The sequence below is a fragment of the Lepus europaeus genome, chromosome 2, assembly GCF_033115175.1.
Source record: "Lepus europaeus isolate LE1 chromosome 2, mLepTim1.pri, whole genome shotgun sequence".
NCBI classification, from domain to species: Eukaryota; Metazoa; Chordata; class Mammalia; order Lagomorpha; family Leporidae; genus Lepus; species Lepus europaeus.
The window spans coordinates 67,027,950-67,047,907 of NC_084828.1; the positions used below are offsets into that span (position 1 = coordinate 67,027,950).

The 19,958-nt window shown below is 42.4% G+C and overlaps 1 protein-coding gene across 3 annotated transcripts in view; it reads left to right on the forward strand.

The window, feature by feature from the left end:
* The first annotated feature begins 3,758 nt into the window (after window positions 1–3,758).
* The window catches only part of NECTIN3 (nectin cell adhesion molecule 3), a 148,558-nt gene continuing 132,358 nt past the window's right edge, over window positions 3,759–19,958 (forward strand). For 2 of the 3 annotated variants that reach the window (XM_062207874.1, XM_062207854.1), the window contains exon 1: window positions 5,477–5,655. In XM_062207874.1, coding sequence (XP_062063858.1) covers window positions 5,493–5,655 — 163 coding nt within the window. In that variant the 5' untranslated portion in view covers window positions 5,477–5,492. Of the gene's footprint in view, window positions 3,844–5,476; window positions 5,656–19,958 lie in introns of those variants that run through there. The other variant, XM_062207864.1, reaches the window with a different exon arrangement.

Sequence of the window (19,958 nt, forward strand, 5' to 3'; positions counted from 1 at the left end):
TAAATATATTTCTTTATTGAAAGGCCAAATTGGAGTGAGAGAGACATACACACAGAGAGAGGCCTTCCATCCATTGGTTCACTCCGCAAATGGCTGAAACAGCCAGAGTTGGGCCAGGCTGAAGCCAGGAGCTTCTTCTGGGTCTCCCATATAAGTGCAGGAGCCAAAACACTTGGGCCATCTTATGCTTTCCCAGATGCATTAGCAGGGATCTGGATTGGAGGTAGAGCAGCCGGGACTTGAAACCGGCACCTTTAGGGTATGCTAGTACTGCAGGCGGCCTAACTTTCAGGGGCAGCCCCTTGAAGACTCTGTGTATGCATGGGTTAAAAAAATTTTTTTTTGCATCAAGATAACCTAATCTTTTAATTATATTTTCCACAAATGTTTTGAAGTAACTTTGAAGTATAGCTCTTTCTGCCTGAATATCAGTTTTTCAGACTATATTCCTTGGAACCCCAGCACTCCATATAAAACAGTTACATAATATAAATAGCATTAGGTTTTAGATCATTACATGGAATATAATGTTTGCTTTCAATGTAAGTTTGGGAGAGAAGCCCAGTTCTTCCTTTCCTAAATAAGTAATCCCTTTACCTTTTAGTTTCATGATTCTCAGGGGGCAATCAAGGCCTATAAAAGAAATAGATCACCTAATCTACCTAAACATCTGGCTTTTACCATGACCTTCAGGAGGAACATCAACAAAAAAACAAAACATATGTATATATGACTAAAAAGCCAACATAATTACCCCAAATTTGCTTATTTCAAATTCACCTTGGATTATTGCCAATGAAATAGAGCAATTTTTGCTCATTTGCCTTGTTGTGTCTATTTACATTAATTGATGGGTTGATGTTGGCACTGTGATTTTAAACAGTTTGACTCATAGAAAAGTAACTGTTACAAGGGAAGGGTTTTGGAAATAATCACTGAAAAAAAGAACATCAATTGAGGTCCAACAAGGAATAAAAACCACATACTACATAACTGAGAGAACTTAATATAGTGAAATGTTTACACAGGGCTGGAGTGGGTCTTAGAGCAAAGGGAAGCACTGTAGTGACCCAGATTACAGCTGGGGCAACAAAGGAAATGGCTGGGTGATTAGAAATGAGAAGCTCGGAGCAAGATCCTGCTGGTGTGGCGTTTGGCCCTCTGAGAAGTGGGAACAGTACGACTAGGGCTGGTACCTTTGAGGGTCCTGAGTCTGATTTTGAGTATGAAATGAGTAGGAAACTGGGACCTACTGCTGAGCACAGGGTGATGAAGTGTTGCTGCTGAGCTGATGCTGATAGACGCAAGAAGTAAAGGGAAAAGAACAAGTCCCATCACCTTCCACCTCCCTCCAGTGACTTCCAATGATAAAATCTCTTAGGAAGCCAGCTAGTAAAGGAAGTGAGGTAGTTTGTAGAGTCTTGGCTCCAGCATTACATAATCAGAGTACAGAAGTATGGATCTAGAATTTAATAGTTCACTAAGCAGCAGTAATAGCAACTAAGTCAAGACTCTTAAGCACTGTCAAAGGAACCACATTCTAGTTTGAAAAAATCAACAAGATATGCTCAGGACTTTACACAATTGTTTCTACTGAGTTTGTCATTAGATATGCACTTGTATGCTATATCACCATAGTTATTATTTAAGTATCCGATCTCAAAAACTTAGGTGGCAGACATCACGGCTTTAGCAGTGAAACATATAGAGCGCATTCCACCTGCCCTTGTGGGTCTGCCATTCTAGTGAAGGGAAAAGGGTATGTCACATGACAAGTGTAAAGGAGAAAATAAAGCAAGTTAAGGAGATGGGGTTTGGGGCGGGGCAGATCATTTGAAAGAAGTGGTCATAGTTTCTGTGACAAAATGAAATCTGAGCAAGGAGTCAAAGGAAATATGACAAGAAAATGGTGTGATTATATGGAGGAAGATCTTGTAAGTAGGAAGAAGTTGCATTTGGTAAATCTGAGGTCAGTGAAAATCCTGCAAGTGGGTGGACATTTTTGTGGATCTGTAGTTTGTTTTTAACTCTTTGCATAGTTCTCCTTTAGAAGACTGTGACCCCGGTTGGATAACATCAACTTATTACCAATCTAGGACCAAATTCAAACATTCCACAAAGTAGTGCTCATCTCTTCCACTGCGGGGAAAGCTGTGCTTCTTTACACAGCAGGTTAGAAAAAATTTGCTGATGCTATTGGAAATAAACTGAAGTATATAACGTCCTATTTCTACTAAAAAATAATGATTTTGTTTTGGAGTCAGCTATGAAAACCGAGTGGTATTTTCAAGCCTTTAATATGTATTATTTGAGTAAGTGTAAAATGTCCAGCACTGTACATAATTACTTTTGTTAAAATGTCAAGCTTATTTTTTAGAAAAGAGTTAATGAACTTTGATAATTGGCAAACAGTCTTTCTGGCAGAAAGTGGGATGGATACCATCAGAATTCTTTCCCAAACAATGGAACCATTGTTGACATCAGGGACATGTTTTTGGTCAGACAAATTTTATTTTTTGAGCAAATGACTGACCACTTTTATATCAGAAATAAGTTACCAATGATTAAGAATCCCTTCAACTAGTTTACCGCTCAAACCATAAATGTGAATAGTTAGAAAATTATTTATTAGATATTAAATGTTTAAAAACATCAGTTTTGGTATTTGAAAAAAAATGTGCTATTAATGTAAAATCTTTTTTTGTGTCCAATATTAATTTACAACAGAAAAGCCCAGAATGGGCACATCTAAGCATCTCATAACATGAGAATGCGATTTAAGACCGGACACTTTTAGAAATACAAATCTGAATTTAGTAAATTTTCTTTTAAGGTGGAATTTTGAGGGGTGTCTTCTAGAAGGGAAGAACTTGGATCTTGCAGGGAAACCTCTGCACACGGCTGACACCTCTGTGCCTAGGTTTCTCCAGCTGTCAAGCAGGGATAAGAGTAATTGCTACCTTCCCTGGGAAGGGAGGGTGGTGTGCTTTGACATTTCTGGTTGAAGATGCTATATGAACACAAATGATGAACATTAGAACATAATGCACACATGCACAGACAACACCAGCATAGTACTCTTCTAATGCTTAGATAACATCTGTACTGTTCTTCCATGTTCACGCTTCACTTTGGGTGAGAGAATGTAAGTACAGCATCTCACTGTTACTCGATTTCTCCAAATATGGAGGAAACGTCTTTTTTAAAGCGCTTCATCATTCTTCTGAGAAGCGCTAAAGCTGCCAATTCCTCATGCTCTCTGTAGCAGTTGCACGGTGGCTCTCGTACTGAGCCTTTGGCACCTTTCTAAATGTTGGCTAAATTACTTTTCCTGGAGCCTGGAACCATCAGGGAAAGGCTGGGGGAATGAAATTGGCTAGTGATATTAACATTTTGGTTGTTTAACGCAGTCTCAACAACGTGTTAAAGTGCTATCTAAACAGATAATGAGCTAGTGATTGCACAGTGGGCTCTGTCTAAATATAGCAGTCAAATTAGGTTTAGGGAACGCGAAAACAGGAGAAGAAATTTTCTCAAGGGAAACGGTGGTGTCAGCACAGCTGAGGAATGTCACAATAGCTACACTTCGTCAATTATGATGATCTTTGGGGGCTCTCCCGGAGCAATGCAGGGCAGGGTGTACTCCTAAGTGCATCCTGAGGATAGGCGACAGAAAGCCCTGGCTGCAGGAGGACGACAGCGGTAGGCTCAGGGAGCGAGAGGCAAGGGGGGCGGAGGAAAAGAGGTACTTAGACCGGGAGCTGGGAGAGCGGATGGGAGTCGCCAAGTTAGGAAAGAACAAGCAGAGGTGGGCAGGGGGTGGCATGGTGTGCAGCTTCGAAGGTGAGTCAAACACGGCCAGCCCGGGGGGCGGAGGCTGGGGACACCCTGGGTCCAGGAAGCGGAGGGGGGCCGCGCGGTCTCGGCCGCAGGCCGGCTATGGTGCAGCTGAGACAGGCTCGCCTCTGGCGCCTGATCCCTGATCGTCTTCTTCTTGGGTCACATTTGTGACTGTGGCGATGGCAGGACCCAAGTGAAATGCATGGTGTCGGACTCGAGGAGGGCGTACCCCGCCTCCCAGCCTCACCGTCACGCCTGGTGGCCCTAACCGTCCACCCTCCCACCCCCTCGCGGAACTTCGGTGGCCATGGCTAGCAAGGTCAAGCCGCCGGGGCCACCGCCGCTCCTCCTCACGGGCGGATCTCGGCTACTTTCCGAGGTCGCTTTCTGGCGGCCGGCTTCAAAGGACAACGCAAACGACACGTGCGAGCATGCCAATGAAACCCAACAAGAAAAACACCGCCGCACTCCAAGCCCTCCGAGGGGCGAAATCCATGGCCTCCTGTTGCCAGTCGCCCGGCGCGGGAAGCGGACGAGCCCGGCGGCCAGACCGAAGCCAGAGCGGGGAAGCCAAGCTTCGGGGGCCCCCGTCCTCGCCCAGCTCCGCGGACCCTTCCACCAAGCCGGCCGCCCAGAGAAAGCAGCCGGAGAAACGCCGGTGCAGACGGTCAGCCGGGGAGGGGGAGGCGGGCAGAGGCAGGCTCCGGAGAGCACAGCTGTCCCAGCGAGCAGCGAGCGGACGGTCTCTCCTTTCAGTCCCCCCACGCCCCGGCGAGGAGGAAGACGACCGCTCCAGCGAGGCTGCGTCCGGCTCCTGGGCAGGGACCGCGGACGCGGACAACGGAAGGGCAGCCTCGTGCTGCCTTCCCCTCACCACCCCCTCCTCGGGCCGGGCCCCCGCCGGAGCGAGCGCGCCGCCCGAGCCGGCGATTGTCCCGAAGCCCTCCGCCTCCGTCTGCACGGGGCCGGGGTGGACCCGCGAGGGGCGGAGTGGGCGAGACCATTGCAAACCCTGGCGAGGGGGGGGCTGGCGGGAGGCGGGAGCGAGGGGCGGGGCCGGCTAACCTAGTCCAGATTTCCCTGTCCTTTTTAAAGCTCTGCTTGGGGAGGAACCCCGTTATCAAGCTGGAGGAGGAGAGGCTTTTTTTTTTTTCCTATCTCTCTCCTTCTTGAAAGGGGAGGAGCGTGTGTAGGAGGGCGGGGTGGGAGGGGACGCGGCTTGCACCCCGGGATCAGACGGGCGAAGGGAGTTGCGCGGGGAGGGCGGGCGAGCCCCAGCGCCCGCTCTGAGGGTCGGCTTCCTCTCCCCCTCCCGCGAGGGCGGGGTGGTGCGTTCCGAGTTCCCAGGAGTTCGAGGCGGGCGGGTGCCGGGGGGAGGGGAGTGGCGGCGGCGGCGGCAGCGGCGGGCGGCTCCCGCTGGAGAACCTCGGCAGTGGCGTCGGCGACGGCGGACTGGAGGCAGCCGCGAGCGCCCGGCTGAGTGTCACCCGGCGGCGACGGCGCCGGAGCTGGGAGTTCGGGACGCGCGCGCCGGACCTTCCGCCGCCGCCGCGGCTGCTGCTGCCGCCGCCGCCGCCCAGAGCCTGAAGCGCCGGGGCTAGGGAAGCCGGGGGGCGGGCGGGCCAGCGAGCGGGCCGGGGGGAGGGTGGGGGATGGCGCGGACCCCAGGGCCGGCCCCGCTGTGTCCCGGAGGCGGCAAAGCACAACTTTCCTCCGCTTCTCCCCCCGGGGCCGGGCTCCTGCTGCCGCCCCCGACGCCGCCGCCGCTGCTGCTGCTGCTGCTCTTGCCGCTGCTGCTCTTCTCCCGGCTCTGTGGTAGGTGGACCTCGGCGGCCGGCGCGGGCTGAGGGAGGCGCGACCAGGGGTCCCGGCGCGGCGGCCGGGCGGCCAGGCGGTTGTGTTCGGCCGTTGGCTGCGCGAGCGAGTGCCGCGGACTTTGGCTGGAAACTTTTCGCCGCGCCCGGGGCGAGGCCGGCGCAGGGCCAGGCCGGCGAGTGCGACGCCCGCGGCCGCGCGGGTGGGTCGCGGCGCGGAGGGCCGGGGGTCGGCGACACCTCGGGCGCGGGGCTCCTCCGGGTGAGCTCGGGGGACCGTTGCTTTCTCGCTTTCTCGCGGAGCTAGAGCGGAGAGCGCGGACTTCTGGGCTGGGGTGAAGGTGCCGGGATGCACGTTGGATGCCTCCTCTTCCCCCCTCTGTCTGTGAAACTTGAGCTGGGAGCCCAGAAACCCTAGAGCCCGGAGCCCGGTGGAATGAAGCCCTGGGGTCCACCCTTCGTGGCCTTCCACCCTGGGGAAGGCACCATCTTAGCCCACCCTGCCGCAGGATTCCCTACAGCCCTTCGGCCCGGTTCTGCCTTGGCAGCCTCCGGGTCTCTAAACTGAGCCGGTCTCTGCCTTCCCGTTTGTAGGACGTCTCTCCCTCCGTCCGGGCTCCTTATAGCAAACCGTGTTTGTCCCCAGGACCCAGATTTACGTGTTGAATTCTTGATTGCCTCTACTGTGTCCGGGTGGATCCCCCAGGTCTTTCTTCCAAGCCCTTGCTGTGCTACGGTTTCTCTGTGTCACATTTTGGAGCTACTTTCTTTGCAAGTTTCATTCCCAGATAGCAGAGACTGGAGGCCTACTTGTTAAAAAATAAATAAATAAATAAATAAAAATCTGCCTTTCCTGCAAGGGAAATAGGCATCAGTGATAATTAATGGAAGGTGGTGATTTGAGGAAAAAAGGCCATCAGCCTTTGGAAATGAGCTGTAAATATCCTAAATGGGATCAAAACACTGCAGGTAGTTATTCATTCCAGGGCTCTTGTTGAGGAAGATGAAAGGGGCAGAAGTTAACACTTGGCTCATGAAATCCTAAAGTTTTACTAGAATTTAATAAAAGGAGGGGTGTGTGCGAATTTCTTGGCTAGTGTGACTTAGTGTGTTAGAGATAGGTGAGTCCAGGTAATTGGTTATGGGAGAGGCAAACTTGGGATGAGATTGAGTGCCCCTTATCGGCTGAGAATTTCCACTACCAGTTCACCACCACGTTTCCAAGCAGTACTGTGATGAAAGTTTCTGATTTATACAGAGTATAATATAATAAATGGCATGTTTTATAATGTACACTGTTTCTGCCTCCATGATCCCTAGGAGTTTTGGTGCCAAGGCAAAGTTCTTACTGCTGTTATCTCTTAAAATTGATGCAAGCCTCTAGATTGAATTGGTGTGCTGTGCTTTTCCAGGATTGTGGATGCTCCTTGCGGTTGGGTTCCAGCATAGTTGGTGGGGGTGGGGGTGTTAACAGTTTACTATCCTGACTTAGTTTATGGTAAGAACTGAGAGAATACCGGTGCTTGTACCTGTAGAGAGGCAGACCTAGTTAGAAAAAGCCTTGTGGAAGACTTAAGGTAGGTTATATGTACAGCTGACACAGTAGAATTCGCGTAATAGTTTGACAATAGTTGTGCAAAGAAATTGTTGATTACTTTTTGAAGGAACATGTTGGTATTCACATGGAAGAAGGAAAGAGATTGTATACAAAAAGACTTTAATCATGCGCCGCTGGAAGGGCTTGATATTTTATTTTGGAGCCCAGACACTAAGCGGTGTAGGCAGATGGACTGATTAAGAGGAGGTGTAAATTGGAGTTTTTAGGGTCAACTCTGCTTTTAGTTGTAGAGATATATACTAGCTTTGTGTTACTGCGCAGTGCTCTTTTAGAGATTCCTTTTTTGGTTCATAGTGTTATAACACCCTAATTTGTGAACTCTTTTGACAAGTTGTTTCCATCAATGTTTATTTTAGAATTCAGCCTTTGAATAGGGCACAGTTTTTGAGACTTACTGATGCTTAATAAGTATGGAAACAGAATTTTCTTTATGTAAGCTGCTTGTTGATCTGACAACTTGTTGATCAAACTTCTGATGTTAGTAATACTAGCATTCATAGACTTCCTACAGCGTTTGGCATAAAGTTTTGTTTGACTAAGTGGACCCAGATTTAGAATTAAAAGATTTTTAGGCTTAAAAAGATAGACTATCTGATCATTCCGTTTAACACAGAATACTTTGCTTAGTTTTACCAAATACAGTTGTTTTCTTTTTTGCTGTTTTGATATGCTGTTTACATTTAACATAACCTTAGCTATGCTAAACTTTATCCTGTCAATTTGTTGAAAAAAAAAAAATCCCTCACAATTGGTAGACCTTATGTTCTGAAAGTTCTGAAAATTTATGCAGGTGTGCTGTTAGTTGGTTTGGGGAAGGTACACATTTTGTTATTTGAAAAACTGAAGTCTTTAAGAATTTCACAGGTTGACAGACTTACAAGTGTCTTGTTTGTTTTTAAGTCTAAAAAATTCCTAGGTATAAAGGTCAAGTGGACTAGGTTTACAACATCTAACTTGATAAGCTTCAATTACTTAATTCTGGAATTCCATATTTTTTATGATGACAACAAATTCACAAATTTATCTCACTTTTCCTTCCTGCTTTTTTTTTTCTTGTGAGGTTGAGAATATTAGCAGAGGTATGTCATTGATGAGAATTGACCTTCGTAGGGCCCCTTTTGACTGGGATTCTAGCCTCTCCTTTTTTAAGCAAGGTTTATCTTAAGATGGAAGTTTATAAGATGGCAGAACATCATACATGATGTGGATCTTTTAAGAGCACTTTGATTATTTTCTAACAATTTATAAGCAGTTGGACCTACAACACATGAATAAAGCAGAAACCTGGCTTCAAGGAGCTTTCAGAGTTGTCTTGAGATTGGTGTTTATAGTAGAGATAAACATGAGGTACTGTGGGGTTGCCCAGAAGAGGGAAACCTAAGACATTAGGTAATGATGTACACAATGTGGAGTACAAAACAAAACAAAAAAAACACTTTTTATAATTCTTGGAGTATGTCTTTATTGAAATTAGGTGTTCTATCAGTGCTATAATCTCTGGTTCTCTTGCTCTCTTTCTCTGCAGTTTATGATTCAGTTCCTAAAGAGGCAGCTTGATTCTGAAAAAAGACAGCAACTAACTGAATTATTGGCAGGTTATTTAACCTCAGAAACTTAAAGTTTCCTGTCACTTAGAAAAGAATAATATCTTGCTAATAATGTGAGTATTAAATGATGAAAGAAAATAAAGCACTTAGTGCTTAAGTAGCACTTAGATATTAGCATTTATTACATTGCACAGCTCAAGCCCCTCCCACTTGGCTATTGGTGATTAAATTCTGTTCTAATGTTGTAAATAGTTGAGTTTTCAAGTTAATTAACTATATCTATTTGCACTTGACATCTTTTTTTCCCCAAAAAGATTTATTTATTTGAAAGGCAGAGTTAGAGAGAGAGAGAGAGAGAGAGAGACACAGAGAGAGATCCTCCATCCGCTGGTTCACTCCCCAAATTGCTGCAATAGTCAGAGCTGGGTCACAATAAAGCCTGGAGATAGGAGCCCCTTCCAGATCTCCCATGTGGGTGCAGGGGCCCAAGTACTTGGGCCATCCTTCGCTGTCTTCCCAGGCACATTAACAGGGAGCGGGACTGGTGCCCACATGGGATGCCAGTGTGTAGGCACGGGCTTCAACCGCTATACCGCTAGCCCCTGTACTTTACATCTTTATATTCAATGGATAGCCTAATCAGTAGTCTTTAACTATTTGTTAATTTTGCTGTAGATAAATATGTAAATGACAGATTTTCAGAGTATTAGAATACAGTGGGATTAACTCAGTCGTGTAAGCTGTAGAACCTAGTTGAATCTTCCCTTAGTGATGTCAAATGCATTTTACAATTTGGCATAGGTCACTTAGAATGTTACTGATTACATTGGCAATATGGGGAGAGGGAGTGGAGTCCCAGTTTAGCTTCCATTTGACAAGTATCAACTTGAGGTTTATAATACACATTGCCCATATGAGTCTTTCTACATCTTAAAAGATAACTTGCTGGTAAGTAAACCAAATTTAGAATCTAGCAGAAATATCAAATCTTCCCTTCTTGCAATAAGCTACATTTTTGTAAATAGGAACTAGAACTCTTAAACAATTATGAGTATAGGTGTGTATGTATTATATTTATTGTCTTACCTTATGTTACTTATACAGGCTGCGTATCCCTTATCTTAAATACTTGTGACCATTTTTCTGATTTTTGTAATATTTTCATGTTGAGTTATCTGGGGATGGGACTCATGTCTAAACACAAAATTCGTTTGTATTTCATAACACCTTATACAACATAGCCAAAGTGTAATTTTTTAAAAAAGATTTTATTTATTTGACAGGTAGAGTTACAGGGAGAGGGAGAGACAGAGCGAAAGGTCTTCTGTCTGCTGGTTCACTCCCCAAATGGCCGCAACGACTGAACTGGGCTGATCTGAAGCCGGGAGCCAGGAGTTTTTTGAGTTTTGGGGTTCAAGCACTTGGACCTTCTTCCACTGCTTTCCCAAGGTCATAACAAAGAGCTGGATGGGAAGAGGAGCAGCCGGGACACTATCTGGTGCCCAAATGGGATGCCGAGGCCATAGGCAGAGGCTTAACCTACTATGCCATGGTGCTGGCCCCCCCAAATATAATTTATACAGTATTTTAAATAATCTTGTGCATGAAACAAAATTTCATGATGCGGAATTTTCTATTTATTGACATAATGTTGGTGCCCAAAAAGTTTCAGATTTTGGTTTTTGGATTAAGGATGCTCAACTTCTACTAACATATATTTATAATTTAGTGACTCAGAAACACTAGTGTATATGTTCTGTATGTATAGTTATAGAGAAAAGCTTAACATTATTGCCAGTTTTCTGAAACTTGCTGAAAAGAAGCTGGCTGTGATACCCTTGTTAAAAAAAATCAAAGATTATTTTGATGTTCTGTAATTTACTCATTAAAATTCATAAATATTATATTGCTATAAGATAGACTGTAATCAAAAGCTTCATAAAAATTGACAACAAAGTAGTATATGGTTTGCAAAAGATGAAACATTTAGTTAATAATTATTATTAATATGTAAGAGTAAAATCCAATAACCCTTGAATCAGTAATAGAATTTTTTTTAAAGATTTATTTTATTTATTTGAAAGAGTTACAGAGAGAGGTAGAGACAGAGAGAGAGACATCTTCCATCCACTGGCTCACTCTGGCAATGGCCAGAGTTGAGCTGATCCAAAGCCAGGAGCTTCTTCCGGGTCTCCCCTGTGGATGCAGGGGCCCAAGCACTTGGGCCATCTTCTACTGCTTTCCCAGGCCATAGCAGAGAGCTGGATCAGAAGAGGAGCAGCCTGGTCTTGAACCGCGCCCATATGGGATGCCTGCGCTTCAGGTCAGGGCTTTAACCCGCGGCACCACAGCACTAGCCCCAGTAGTAGAATTTTAATGATAATTTTTGTTTGCTTAGCACAGATCCCCAAAATGTGAGCACCAATAATGTGTCATCCTTTTAATTACCACATATATTTTTGTCTAATATGTTAAGTTTTTTGAACATATATCTTTTCTTGAATTCCATAAAAGTTAATATTTTTTTTGATTGGCTCTGAAATAGTATTGTCATTATTTAAATGAAATTTGTTCTGAATCTTAAAGTTTTTTTCTAAATGGCTTACATAAAATGGGTAGGTAATCTATTTGAAGTTATTACGGGGGTTGCCTTCAGTGAGTCTAGATGTGTCTATATTGCAGGTACTGTAGATGTTTAGAAAGGATATTATATACCTATATTGTGAATTTTATCTGTTTTCTCTAATATAGCATATAGGAATTTGTTATTGCAAGCTTAATGACTGCCTATCATTCTGTTAAGATGAGTGGGGTAGGTAGAGCTATTGTACTGTAATTCATAAACTGGAACTTCATCTGTGTATAAAAACATTCTAGCTCATAATTGGATTAATGGCTAAGAATTAACAGTATGCTTTTCACACATTTTAGATGATTATTTTGTAGGTTTAAGATACTAAGTTATATGTATGACTCAAAACAGGAGAGGCCATAATAGCTTTTTAGTTAAAAAATCCTTTACTTGATTTCCTTTAAGGGTCAAAATATCAGACTTGTTCATATCTTAAATAAATTGGCTGTTGCACACAGTAGAAGCTTTTAGGCTCTCAGTCTAGGTTTCTTCAGAAGAAATAAAATAACAAAAAGGGTGGAGTTTATAAACATTCTCAGCCAGAATCAGCAAAAGTAGGCTGTATATGTGGATTCTAATCATAATTACTAGGGAATCTTTTTCAGAATAACATGATCAGACCCTCTTATGAATTTGCTGGATAAACAAGTTAAAAGAGGTATTGAGACAGTGTTATTTTTGAGAGATATCTTTAGGTGATTCTCTATTCTTCTGCCCAGAACTAATCATTGTAGCATATTTATTTATGATTTAACCACATGTGATATACTCCACTCTTGTTCACTATTTGTATACCCATGTGCTTGATATGTAGAAGACATTCACGTTTATTTCAGAGACTTTAACAGCATATTCAAGCTTAGCCTAAATAGCACCATCCAGTAGAAATATGTGAGCCAGGTAGTTTTGAGTTTTCCTTGATGCCACATGAAGAAAAAAAGGTGAAATTTGTCTTAATGTATTTTACTTAACACAGAATGCACAAAATGCTTCAGCATTCAGTTGGTGTTTAAAATTGAGCTATTTTACATTCTGTTTTGTAGAAGTCTTTGAAATGCTGTGGGCTTTTTTATGTTTACAGATCCTTTAAATTTGGACTAGCTTCATTTGGTGGTCAAATGTGGTATATAGATCGTGGCTACCACTTTGGACAGTGTAGGTCTAAACTGTTCATTGTCTTTGATACAGGTTATATCCTTCTTCAGTTCTTGTTTATAAGGCCTAGAATGACATTGCTATACTTTCCTACCTTGTCAAATTCTGGTGCTTCGTTTATATATTAATTTCTCTGTGAATGCCTCTCTTAGCACTTCTAGCATAAAATGAGCATTCAAATTCATGCTTTTAGTTTTATTAGGTTTAGAACAATGTGAAAGTATTTTAGTAGAATATTCATCTTAAGATAAAATTTTGGAAGAAAGCACACCATGATTGAGTCCATTTTGGAATGGGAAAACTAATTGCTTACTGGGAAGTCACAATGTGCTTTGGTTATTATTAGTGGTTTAAGCAATTAGTAAAATATCTCATTTCACTAATTAAGTCGTTTTTTGTGCTATGCCTACTGTTTTATAGAAGCTGTGTTGTGCATAACACACTACATAGGAGATATCTCTTCAAAGAGGTTTATGCTTTTTATATTATTTGTATCTTGTAATTCACACATCAAGAAGTTCATGAAAAATCTTGCATGAATTTCCAAGTATTTTTGCACCAAAATAAAGTTGTCTTTTAACTTTATTTTCCACCAATATATTGATGTATAACCTCTTGAAGTTGAGATGTTAACTAGAAAATGTTGATAGGCCTGAAAATGTTGATATTAGCTAGAAAATATTGATGAGATAGTTCACTAATTTTCCTTAAAAAGGATTATTTTTTCTCTTCTCCCTTTACTCTCTGTTGTCTTCCCCATTTTGAACCTGAGATGGCTATAAAATTGACCTTGTAGGAACACCACAAGACTTCCTCTTTGATATCAACTGTGTATTACTTACCCAAGAATGCATGTAGTTTAAACAGCTTCTGTGGAACATATCTGACGTTATGTATGACACCTCTCTCTCTGGGTTTGAGTTTTAGGAATATAGTGGAAATTTAAGATAGCTAGTGTATTTTGTAATGGGAAAATGTGCCAGTGATGCTGTTGGGAAGGACATGAAAAAACCTAGGGACCAATATAAAACTAAGTGCACAGAACTGGGACTCCATCTTGGTATTTGAAAACACGGTATGAGTGCTTGACTTGTAATTGCTTCAATTCACAAGAGTAACAGAGATATTAATAAAATATTAGTATTGGTTAACTGTGGTAAGATCCAGTACATGTAGTAAATGTTTGTTTCCCATGATAGACATGATTGTCATTACTCAAATATTTTAGGTCATAGTTTTTGAAGACTATTAAGATTTCTGATTCAGTTATAGCTACCATAGGCTAGATTAAGGTTTATATCACAAATTCTTGTCATTATGGGTGCAGACCCCTTTTTAATTTGATTTAGATTAAAGATAATCATTCATGACTGTAAATTCCACTTAAGACCATAAACTGCCTAGTTTTAAAACCTGCTTATGGAGACTTAGTTCCTTTACTTTAATTGCAAAATTAAAAATTTCTGTTCAGTTTCTTTGATTATATGGATAACAGTTTTATCCTCAGTTAAAGGCACAGGGCCAGGAATCACCATTATTTACTAACCTATGAGTCTGCTTATTTTAATCACTGCATGCTGCAGTGACTTCAGTTTTGCTTGTTAAACTTAAAAGAGACAGGCCAGCATTTGTGGCATGAGCAAAGCTGCCTCCTGAGATGCTAGCATCCCATATGGGCACTGGGTCAAGTTCTTGCTGCTCTGCTTCTGACCCAGCTCCCTGCTAATAGCCTGGGGAAGGCATTGGAAGAAGGTTACCTGCTTGGGACCCTGCTGTCCCTGTGGGAGACCATATGAAGCTACTGACTCCTGGCTTTGTCCTGGCCAAGCTCCAGCTGTTGTGGCCATCTGGGAAGGATCTCTCTCTCTGTCCTTCCCTCTCCCTCTCTGTAATTTTACCTTTCAAACAAATAAATAAGTCTTAGAAAAATTAAAAAAAAAAAACTTAAAGGAGGTAAAAAAAATTACTAGCCTCTTTGTTAAGACACCTACATCCCACATGGGAGTGTTTAAGTTTGATTCCTGGCTCTGGTTCTTGCTTCCAGCTTCCCACCACCGTAGAGACACAACAGTGAGGCTCAGATAACTGAGTTCTTTTCACCTTCCTGGGAACCTAGTTTCAGCCCTGGCTGTTGCATGTGTTTGAGGCGTGAACCAGGGGCTAAAAGCTCTGTGTCTCTTCCTTTCTCTTTAAAAAATAAATAAAATGTGCTGGGCGAGGACAAGTTCCAGTGGCTGGCGGGGCTGGCGCCGCCGTCCCTGTTCGCGCGGGCCATGCAGGTGCTGGTCACCGCCATCTCGCCGGGCCGCTTCCCCGAGGCGCTGGATGAGCTGCCGCTGCCGCCGTTCCTGCAGCCCCTGGACCTCACGGGCAAGGGCTAGCCGCGGGGCCCGGCCGGCCGAGTTGGGGACGAAGCTGGTTTTCGAAGCGTGTACCCGGCACGTCACATACACTGATCTCGCAGAAAAAAATAAAATAAAATAAAATAAAATGTATGATCATCTTGATGGTGCAGTTTGTCTGCCTAGAGCCTATTAAAATCAGAGTGAACTTTAAAGATTTATTTTATTTATTTGACAGAGTTACAGAGAGGTAGAAACAGAGAGAGAGAGAGATCTTCCATCTGCTGCTTCACTCCCCAGATGGCCTCAATGGGCAGGAGCTATGCCAATCCGAAGCCAGGAACCAGGAGCTGCTTCTGGGTCTCCCACGCAGATGCAGGGGCCCAAGGACCTGGGCCATCCTCTACTGCTTTCCCAGGCCACAGTAGAGAGCTGTATCGGAAAAGGAGTAGCTGGGACTAGAACCGGCACCCATGTGGAATACTTCAGGCCAGGGCTTTAACCCACTATGCCACAGCGCCGGCCCCCTGAGTGAACTTTAATACTGAAGTCACAGTAAGGAACTGTTATTGTTCAGGTTTCAAGTTTATGATAGCTCAATGTTGAAGAATTCATAGGGTTTTTTTTTTTCCTTTTAAATTTGGTATAGACCCTACTGTTGACTGACTGATTTTGAATAATAAAAAGATATTGGCAAATCTTGAATTACCATTACTATTGATGACAGATATTCTTTCTTAGCAGGAAATAAGATGATTGACAATCATTTTTGTAATCAAGAAACTGAAATTAGGGAATACTTTTATAGTTTTTAATGAGAAAACATTTTCAACTTTTAAATTCGTAAGGGAGTCAGCAAGTGTAGTGGCTATTTTGATGCCACACATTGTCAAACTTACTTTCCATGTATATGCAAAAGGATCTGGTTATTGACACATTATTTTCATCATAGTTGATGGTGAAAATGTTTAAACTTACGTATAGCTGCTGAAATTGTGTTCCTAAAATCTCTTGTCCTTGAAAAGCTTTAATCCTGACAGCATCTGTTAAAATATTAAAGCAAATCCGAGGTTGTCTAAGAAAAATATTTTTGTTGCTTTGCTGCCCTCTAGAGTCATCTAGAATAGTCACCCTAGATTTTTTCCCATCAGATGATTAAAATATTTCTTTGACTTTTGCACCTTAAGTTTCAGGAATAAGTTGAGTAATATTTATTGTAAACTTTACTCACAACAGTTGATCTACACCTGCAAAAAATAAAAGGCTTAAAGATTGGGATAGTTTGGGGTCTACTGAATATTGATAAAGAATCAGGTGATAGGGCACCAACCTTGTATGTGCTGCAAAATATAGAGGATTTTACAGTGGGATAAGGCAGAATGTCTGCTCTCTAGCTTATAAACCCATTATTAAGACCAATTGTGTGGTAGAAAATGTTTGTTTATAAAGGTAGACATATATATCTATATCCCATTTGTAACAGTATACCAAGTGATATGATACATCTTTAAAAAAGATCAGTAAGGTCTGGAAGAGTCAAGGAAAGCTAATAAGAGATGAAACTTTTGATTTATGTCTTGAAGTGTAAATGGAGTTCAGACAAAACCAATTATTTCAAACAGGGAAGAAGGACTGTTCAAAACACAAAACATCTTTCACACATCAGGAACTCTGCTAGGCTTCTTTGAGTCTTTGCTAAAAAAATGAAAACTAATGGTCAAGGAGATGAGGAATTAGAAGAGTCATTCTCTCTCTGTCCTTCAATGCCACTATTCCCTAACCCCTATCCATGTGTATATGTCTTTTTTTTTTTTAAAGATTTATTTATTTGGCCGGCGCCGCGGCTCACTAGGCTAATCCTCCGCCTTGCGGCGCCGGCACACCGGGTTCTAGTCCCGGTCGGGGCACCGGATTCTGTCTCGGTTGCCCCTCTTCCAGGCCAGCTCTCTGCTGTGGCCTGGGAGTGCAGTGGAGGATGGCCCAAGTGCTTGGGCCCTGCACCCCATGGGAGACCAGGAGAAGCACCTGGCTCCTGCCATCGGGTCAGCGCGCTGCGCCGGCCGCAGCGCGCCTACCGCGGCGGCCATTGGAGGGTGAACCAACGGCAAAAAGGAAGACCTTTCTCTCTGTCTCTCTCTCACTGTCCACTCTGCCTGTCAAAAAGTAAAAAAAAAAAAAAAAAGAAGATTTATTTATTTGAAAGTCAGTTACACAAAAAGAGAAGGATAGAGAGAAGTCTTCCATCCGCTATTTTACTCCCCAGTTAGCCACAACGGCTGGAGCTGTGCTGGTCCAAAGCCAGGAGCCAGGAGCTTCCTCTGGGTCTTCCCATGTGGGTGCAGGGGCCCAAGGAGTTGGGCCATCTTCTACTGCTTTCCCAGGCCATAGCAGAGAGCTGGATCAGAAGTGGAGCAGCCAGATCTCGAACCGGCGTCCACATGTAATTGTTATGAAAATTCAATTGGCATTAACTACATTACAGATACAAGTAAGAGCAATGCAAGGGAAAATAAATTGTCTTATGTTAAAAATATAAACAGTGTTGTGGAATTGTAGGAGTGGTTTAACTGGGAATGAAAGAATACTTAAAGAGGAGCTAATTTTCTAGCTGATTCTTGAAGGAAGAATTTAGATTTCCACTTGTGAGAGAAGGTCAATGAAAAAGAGGGAGGCTGGCATTGTGTAGTGGGTAAAGCCACTACTGGCATCCCATGTACGTGCTGGTTCAAGTCCTGGATGCTCCACTTCTGATCTAGCTCCCTGCTTATGGCCTACAAAAAAAAGAATATGGCCCAAGTCCTTTGGCCCCTAGCACCCACGTAGGAGGAGACCAGAAGAAGCTCCTGGCTCCTGGTTTCTGCCAGCCAGGCCATTGTTGCCACCTGGGGAGTGAACCAGTGGATGGGAGATTCTCTCTCTTTCTCTTTCTCTTTCTCTTCCTCTTTTTCTGTAACTCTGCCTTTCAAATAAATAAATAAATAAATCTTAAAAAAAAAAAAAGAAAAAGAGGGTATTGCAAATAAAGATACCACTGGGATGAAAACTGTAGAAAGAATTAGTGGGTCAGACATGATCTTTATGGAGGAAAGTCTTAGATTTTTTAAAATACTTAAACCCTATTGGGAGCAGTGAGGAGCTTTGAAGTCAGATAACAATTAACTCTGTGATTTGGGAATATTATATAGCTTTGGCAGCAATGTAAAAGATATAATGGAACTATGAGACAAACAAGTGAAGGGAAACCAGTGCAGTGGTCCATGGAAAGAGGATTATAGAGATAAATAGTAGCTTTGGTAGAGGGCCTTGGAGGGAGGAATGGATCTGAGAAGTACGTGGTTTTTTGGTATTGTGATGAATGAGGAAGGAGGAGTTAGATATGAACTAAGTTGAATTTTTCCCTTCAATGACTAGGAAAGAATGGTGAAAAGATTGGTTACTTTAGTCAGTTGAGTAATTTTTTGATGCTTTAATTGTTGTGCCTCTGGGGCATATTTTTGAACTGTAGTTGGAAATTTGCTGAGAGAATCAGGATATGAAATTGGGCATTAACAGAATTAAGGTATTTGGATTGGGTGAATTGTAAGAGAGAGAAGGGGGCACACTGGGAGGAGAAAGAGAGGGAAAAGGAAAGGAAAAGGAAGGGGGGAGAGGGTGAGGAAAAGTTTTTAAGACCGAAGTATTGATTGAATAAGTTATCAATGGAAGGGAAGAAGGAGAGTGATAATTTAGAAAAAAATTCTTGATAGACACATTTAGTAGTTAGGAGGGCATTGGTGATACTTCATTCTCTAATGATTTAAGTGACACATTTTGAAAATAAGTGAGCATGGTGTGATATTGAAACTTAGGCTAGAACCTTTGGGAAAAAATGAAATAAAACATCAACTAAGAATGAATGAAATGAGTCAGCATTGAAGGTGTGAATTGTCATAATATAAACTTATGAAATGTAATTGATGATGATAGATTGATAATATGTTTATGTTGGTTGCTTTTAATATTTAAATGAGCATTAAATGTACTGTAGATTATTTAGGTAGTGTAAAAGAATAATATATAGACATCTAGCTAATGAATAAAAATGTGTTCCTGGGAGCAAATTATTTATAAATATTGAAGGAAGTGAAACTAGAGTGAAGCTACTGAGTACCTTTTGAATATGATGTAATAAGATATCTGAACGTTGAGAAGAAACAGTATAAGGAAAGTGATATTTCAGAAATACTGATTTATCTTAAGCCAGATGTTCTAGATGTAGCATTATTCCTTAATTAGGATAGTAATAAGTGGAAACTGAAGGGAAAGATTTAATAATAAGAGATTTTTGAAAGTCAGAATAATACTTTCTTATGGTCCCAGGATATGAGGAGTGGGAAAAAATTAATAAATTAAAGGTTTTGTATTGGACAGGTGGGAATGAATAGTGTAAATATTACTGAATGCTAAATGCAGATAACAGGTATTAGAAGAAAAGTTGTGTTTTCTAGGATTGCCATAATAAAGTACTAAAAACAACATAGATTAAAACAACACACATTTATTCTGTTGCAGATCTGGAGCTCTAGAAGTCTGAAATCAAGGTGTCAGCAGGGCCATGTTTCCTCTGAAGCTCTGGATAGATTCCTTCCTTGCCTCTTCCTAATTTCTGGTTGTGGCTGTCAAACCTTGGTTTGTCTTGCAACTGCATCACTACAGTATCTGCCTTTGTTGTCACATGACATATGTAAAATGAGATGACAGTCTCATTGGATTAAGGACCCAGCCTACTCCAGTATCATCTCATTTTAGATTGCAGCTTAATTAATCTACAGAGTCTGTTTCTGAATAAGGTCACTTTCACAGGTACTAGGAGTTACAACTCCAAGGTATCTTTTTAAGGGACACAATTTAACTGGAAACAAAAGGGTGGTGATTGCTTTTAAAATGTAAACTGTGAGATTTGAGGTTCAGTTCATGTCAAAGTGCTGGGTAAGTACAGTATTTAGAAGATACAAGATATGATTTTTTTTT